Genomic DNA, 7,050 nt, shown 5'->3' on the forward strand with positions numbered 1-7,050 from the left:
ATAAAAGTTATTTGTCTGTTTAAGTAAACAAAATGCTTTATTCATAATAAATTCATGGGATTTTGATGGCCTGTGGGGCAAAGCCCGAGGACCTTTATTACAGGAATTGGTGAAATGGGGCGTCTACACAAAATTACTTACATTTTGACACATCGTTTGTAAAAATCCGTCCATTATTAACGGAGGAGTAGTGTTTCGTAGAAATTGCCTTCAGGTATTATATATAAGGATAGAACCAAATTGTGTACTTGAAACAGCTGACAAAATTCTTCAATAATTCTTTTTAAATATGAATACTCATAAGGTTAACATGGGAAACTCCATAGCCAATGGGGTGGAGCCCGAAAGGATTTTTGAGATAAGAATATGTCTATATGTTTATCGGGAATGTGAGCTATCACCATACCAATTTTCAGTCCAATCCAAGTAGTTAATGCTTGATTGAACTTCAAACAAACAAACAAACAAATAAAAAAACATAGGTACACAAACTTTGACATTTATAATATTAGTAAGATTTCATGACTAATCCTAATAGTTTATGATAGGTACTGTATTATATCAACCAATACAGACTGGAAAGTTATCTGAACACATACCTTTTTGTGGGTTGGGATGTGTGATGTATGTGATGTCAGGAGAGAGAAAATTTTCAAAAGATACTGGGTAATAGTTCTCCTAGCTATGGATCCAACCAATATTGTACTTATCTGACCTTCTATTTACTATCCTGCAACACTGTTTATTATTATAAGACCAAATTATAGTATTATAAGCTGGATGTGTGATTATGTGATATTTTCATTTCAGAGTGGTCAATGAGAACTGCCAGGTCAACTATCATCAACTTATTCAATTCATCGACTACAAGAAGAACCCAGTTCCCCCAGTCCAGCCCAACAGTCAGATTGTAAGTGAAACTGATTAAATTTCTTAGTTTCAAGTCCTTTGCTGGTTAAGTTGATTTGTGTTACAGAATTTCCCCTTCCTGCACCTAGACTATGTGTGCCAGTGTGCCAATTATGTAATTTGTTTATATACTACCTGCTTTCCCCGTGCTTCACAACGGGTACAAACAAATCTTTTCTCATGAAGATTGGAACTTCTTATTTTCTTGATATTGGAAATTTGAAGACCACTGGAGCAGAGCCCTGATGGAGTTTTCACAATTTTGTTTCACACAAACACAGAGGTGCCCATCCCCCCAAACCCAGAGGCTCAATCCCCCCCCCCCAAGCCAAAGGAGTATCCCCCTCCCCATTTATACTGCCGTATATTTAAACCTACCCTCCCCCCGCCAATGTATCTGTAAATTTCCCCTTTACCTTATAAAACGGGCATTTAAAGTATTTAGTAAGTTGAGGTAAAGAAAAACAAACTTTCTGATAATCAAAATTAAATGTTTAATAGTAAACGTCATTTAACAATATATCATTATTTATAATTATAACTAATGGACGAATTGGAAGTTTTTCAATTTAAAATTCAGAATCTGTATTATCAGCCAACAGTTACTCAGTATTGCAATAGAAAATGTCTTCAAAACGTACAACAATATACTCGGTGAATTACTCTACTCTAACACAGTACTGTAACTGTACAATATATTAGGTGGCGTTAATTTTACGGGGCTTAAAAATTCAAACAGGTTTAAGTGCATTAATAATACTTTGGCAAAAAGTAGGCTATCTTATTTCAAAATTATAGGCAGAGTCACGAAATAGGACAGACTTGTTGCTCGCCACTCTTAGGCTTCCTTCTACAAAAATCGCCGGACAAAATACCCAGAATTCCTTAATTGCCACCAGCATAAAAGGTTTTTTTAATGAAGTAATCTTATAATAAATTCATTTTGATAGCCCCAGGATTGCCTCTTATGACTAATAATGGTTGAAACGCATCTTTTCAGACAATCCTTAATAATATATGTAAGGTAGAGTCAAATTTTACTTGCTACATATGTTCTGGCGGTTCTTTAACTCCACCATCGGAGGCTTACAAAAGGATCCACTTCTGGAGGTGTCGTCAGCATATGTTACAAACATTAAACACGAAACTATAACAGACAGGCCTATCAATTCACGCGTGTATATTGCCGCGGGCAGGACTGGAAGTAAACTGAATCAGGTTATGACGGAAAGACTTGGTCTCTGGATTGTCGTCTGTGTTATCAAAAACTGATATTGGACTAATTGTAGTGTCGAAGGAGAGTGTTGAAAATATAATGGGATTCATAATTGAGTTTTCCATTCAAAATTATTGACAATAATAACCAATTTATATGCTGGATATAAATGATGGTCTCGAAATTCTACAGCACTGCGCGAAAGGAAATTTATTAAATACTTTTGAAGAGTTTGAAATTTATAAATACATAAAACTAGGGACAGCACACAATTTTTTAGTTAAAACACTCGATTAACTATGAATTCCACTATATTTTCAACACTCTTCTCAGTCATTACAATATACAATAGTGCAATATCAGCTGTTGAAAACGCAGACGACAACCTAGAGACCACGTCAGTCCGTCTCCGTCATAATTCCTGAACCTCAGTTTAAGTTTACTTCCAGTCCTGCCGACGGCAATGTACACGCGTGAATTGATAGGCATATCTGTAATCGTTTCGTGTTTTGTATTAAATGTTTGTAACGTATTCTTACGACACCTCCAGAAGTGGATCTTTATGTAAGCCTGACGATAATGGAGTTTAAGAACCACCAAAACATGTATCAAGTAAAATTCGACACTAGAATATTAAGGATTGCCTGACCCTGACAAGGTGTGTTTTTGTTTTTACCATTCTTAGAAGCAATCTTAATTATGAATGGCAAAATGTTGTTGGTGTTGATAGTGAACTACTTAGAAACACTTTTCAGGCTGCTTATACAAAATTATACATTCATTATGATAGCTAGCAAAAAAATGTCCCCCCCCAAAAATCCCCAAAAAAAGTCCCCCCCCAAAAATTCTTGTGGCGCAAACGCCCCCCTGCACAAACATCTCCAGACACATAGAGCAAATTCCCAAAGTTTCATCACGATCAGATGGCGGGTTTGGTTAAAGAATAAAGGACCAACATACAACAAATGACATACAATATGGATTTTATACAGGGGTGGTGAAAAGTCCCGGCTTAATACTTTTTTAACCGTTACAAATGGAGCTATAAAAGTTGGTACACTGTTACTGGGCAGGGCATAACATATACTATTTTACTATACAACTTCAATGAGCCGGTTGGTCATTGAGCCCACTTCAGGGGGACGGCCAACTAGGAGTCGGAAGAAAATCTTAAATATCAGCATAGGTTGAGTTTGGTATCAAATTAAAAGGCTTTCGTTAGTAAAACACAATGCCACAAACCCGAACTCAAACGGACAATGGAGTAAAAAATGACAGCAGTTCAAAGATTCCTTGAATTTGCAATGCTTATTATACTGTCGAGCGCTCGCTATAAGTTGGAAGAAAATCATAATTGTAAGCATAGGTCAATATGCTCATCACATTTTTAAGACCTTTATTACAATTGTAAGGATTTGTAGAATACAATGCCCCAAATTCAAGCTCAAAATAGTTGGGTAAATAATAGCATTCAAAGATTTAAAATGGCAGATTCAAGAAATATTTGAACGGCTGCCACTTTTGTCCCGGTTGTCCGTTTGAGTTCGGGTTTGCGGCAATGTGTTAATTTGATACCAAACTTGACCTATGCTTAGAGGTATTTGTGACTCGAGTTGGAAAATCTATCAAATAATCCATACCATATGTCATGTAAGAATATTCTTTAACTCATTTGATTCAGGCGATACAACAAGCATACATATGTTAAAATCCCCCATTATGATTAAAAAATTATTTTTTCCTACAGTTACCTAACAATGTACTGTACATGTTCTCTCACTGATTTGAGAAAGCAAAGTGGCCAATTCGCTCATCAGCGAGACAATGTTAACATTGTCCCACTCTAATTACTTTGTCTCACTCCAGATTTGCAACGTGAAGGCACGAAATAGTGAGCGCGTAACATGCAGACAAGGTCATATGTGCGCGCGAAATACGTTGGCAGCACTGGCTGTAAATCAGCTGGTCAGCTGTTGTACTGTTGTACCATTAAATGTAATATTAAAAGTTCACTTCTGTGTTAAAATATGTTACGTTTCTTTACCAATTTATTTGTTTTATAGCAACTGTAGGAAAATATAATGTGCAACTCGAGTGCAAAGTGCAATTGCCTCACTCGAGAAACCATTCCTTACTCGCCTACGGCTCGTGATTAAGTATTTCTCTCGAGTGAGTCAATTGCTCACTAGTTGCACAAATAACTATTATTTAACAGAATTTCAATAAGAGAATTCAAACAAATCCATCCTCTTTTATGAATGAATTCATCCTTTTTTATACTTATAGAAGATATAGAAAATCATAGTTGTACCGAAGATCTCATCTGATTAAACTTGAATTCCTAAATGTTGTTTAATTTAGATGAAAATTAGGTGTTAGAATATTTACTTATCAGTATCTTCAAAAGGTTAGGGGTGGATTCTCTTATAAAAATCTAGAAGATTAATCTTTAAGTTCATTTTTTACTTCTTAAAATAATTTATTTAGATTGAGATAGACAGTGCTGATAAATAGGTTTTACTCCCAGTGTATGTTGATACTTGCTAACATAATGAACTTCACTTGTCTTAATTCCAGGGAAATTTGCCAATCACTCGTCACAGACCAACCACCAGTATCAATATTCAGTGTGTCAACATGGAAAAGTTGATCAAAGACGTTGATTTGGAGAAGACTCTCTATGAAAATAACTAATGATTGAGATAAAATTAACAATGATATTTTTAACCATGCATTGGAGCAATATTTAAATACTTGGAGGTGTAAGTACTCTGCACTGAATAAAAAGATGTCCTACTTAAATCGTTTTAATTTCACTGATCCATTAATACTTGACCTAAATAAATGGAGCATTGTTCCAAACTATGACTTAGATGGCTAAACAGATGACACTTTGTATGTTAAAAATAGCCCAGTCAACAAAGGGATTGAGTCGGAAGTAATTAGTGAAAGGCAGATTTTTTGCCCATCAACTATTACCATTTAGACAATTCAGTCAAAAGTCACTGCCCCTACCCCCCTTGCTACCCCCCCCTGTGCCCCCCAAACATATAAAGTGTAAGGGTTTTGTAAATAACGTTTTTTCTCAATTGTTGAACTACATATTGAATTGCAATTAGTTTTATTGTCTTTGTTATAAAATTTCCTACAATCCTGTTCAGTTAACTTTCGTCGTAGCTGTTACCGTTTGTTTGTTAAATGTAAAGATTTATATATTTTTCTACATATAATTTTAGTTTTGTCGCCTTAACTTTTTTCGCTGACGTTTTATGAAAATATGTTTAAGACAAAAGTTGTAGCTGCTTTCAATAGCTTTAAAGTTATGTATAATAGTACTTACTTTGATGAAAAACCTGTGAGATTCAGCCTATAATTACGTTGCTGATGCTTTGTAACGTGTTGAAGCCATCTCAACTGTTTTGAATCACGACTCTTTAGCCAAATCGCAAGAGTCAGACGAAGAACTTCAAAATCTCATTTCTGAAAGTACTACATCTCTTAGATTGTAGAAAGTTCCAATTCCTGGAACTTGTTTGAGCCTGATCTGTGACACATCAATAGGAACTCCTTGACCCTTTGTGCCATCAGAACTGTGACGTAGAGTTTTTGACCAGTTCCACAATTTGATTCATCCTGGAATACGTGCCACAACAAAACTTATCTGCGATCGTTTTGTCTGGCCTTCCATTCTCAAGGATTGCCACAAATGGACTCAATCGTGCATCTCCTGCCAAAAATCTAAGATAACTAGACATGTTTCTATTTCCCTTGGTGATTTTCAAACACCCACGAAAAGTGTGGTACTACCTGGACTTAAAGCAGAGGAAACCTCAAACCTACCACCACCTTGTCAAACTCCACCTACGAAGCCTTATCAAACTCGTTCTGGAAGACAAATCCGACCAGAATGAAGAATGACATGAATACATTTCAGAATGAATAAATTCTTTTTCTCCATGGGAGGCTAGTGTAGTGTCAGCTGATGTTGCCTTAGCAACCATTATGATCATTCTTGCTATTGGGTTCTTAGAGGACTGTACACAACTTGTAACTCTTCATTAAAAATACATTTCTCTTACTCATTTGATCAAAAGTTTATTGAACTACACAAACAACCACAACCAAAACACTAAACTGTGTTCCAGCTGTTTTTGTTTTCATAACTGATCCATTAGTTCTAAATAAGAAGCCCAACTTAAAAATTGTATTCTGACTCGGAAGTTCACCATGACGTCCAATACGAAAGTAATGTCTAAAACATTGTTGAGTATCCACTCTTGACCCACCACGTTGAGTTTCACAGTTGACTCACCACAAAAAAAATCATCGTATGCCAAAATGCAATGATCTGTTGTCCACAGCGGGGGGACCTGAATGACCTCAAACCCGAGTTCCTCACTCCAACAGTCGCTGAGAAATGTGCAATTCAAAAAGTACGTTTCCCGTGAACCACCCCGTACTTATGTGAAAAAGTATTGCTGTATTGTGCAATTCAGTAAGAATATTCTTATTTTTTACTAGTTAGTCATTTAAACTGGTGATATAGCAACTTGGGTTGTGTTGCTTTGCTAGTCAGTGGTTAGCTTATGCTCCAGTGTGAGAATGACAGGATCTATCTCCTGACAGGTCTGGACTATCATCCTTTTGAAGCAATTATACTCTCTCACAAAATGCCACAGATTTGAAAACTTTTGTTCGGTTGAATGTTTGTGAATAATGTAGTATTGGCAAACACTAAATTCCATAATTTATACAAGAATTAACTGAATAATTGTATAAAATACCAAGTTCTAGCATATTGTACATATTGGGTCAGAGCTGTCCTTAGGTAAAAGTAAAATGCCAGAGAATAGTACCAACTAACATGTCACTAATAATATTAGTACCCTTCTCTTTTCCTAATCACCATGATATTGCTCAAACTG

General features: G+C 35.8%; 1 protein-coding gene across 1 annotated transcript in view; it reads left to right on the forward strand.

The window, feature by feature from the left end:
* LOC128983768 (EF-hand domain-containing family member C2-like) overlaps window positions 1-4,916 on the forward strand; it is a 38,422-nt gene extending 33,506 nt beyond the window's left edge. Inside the window, exons 13-14 of the mRNA XM_054403131.1 lie at window positions 811-910; window positions 4,703-4,916. Of these exons, the coding sequence (XP_054259106.1) occupies window positions 811-910; window positions 4,703-4,819 (217 nt within the window). The 3' untranslated portion in view covers window positions 4,820-4,916. The remainder of the gene's footprint in view (window positions 1-810; window positions 911-4,702) is intronic.
* The last annotated feature ends 2,134 nt before the right edge of the window (window positions 4,917-7,050 follow it).

Source organism: Macrosteles quadrilineatus, unplaced genomic scaffold (genome assembly GCF_028750875.1).
Source record: "Macrosteles quadrilineatus isolate MER2022 unplaced genomic scaffold, UCM_ALF_1.0 Scaffold_1__1_contigs__length_201487025, whole genome shotgun sequence".
Lineage (NCBI taxonomy): Eukaryota > Metazoa > Arthropoda > Insecta > Hemiptera > Cicadellidae > Macrosteles > Macrosteles quadrilineatus.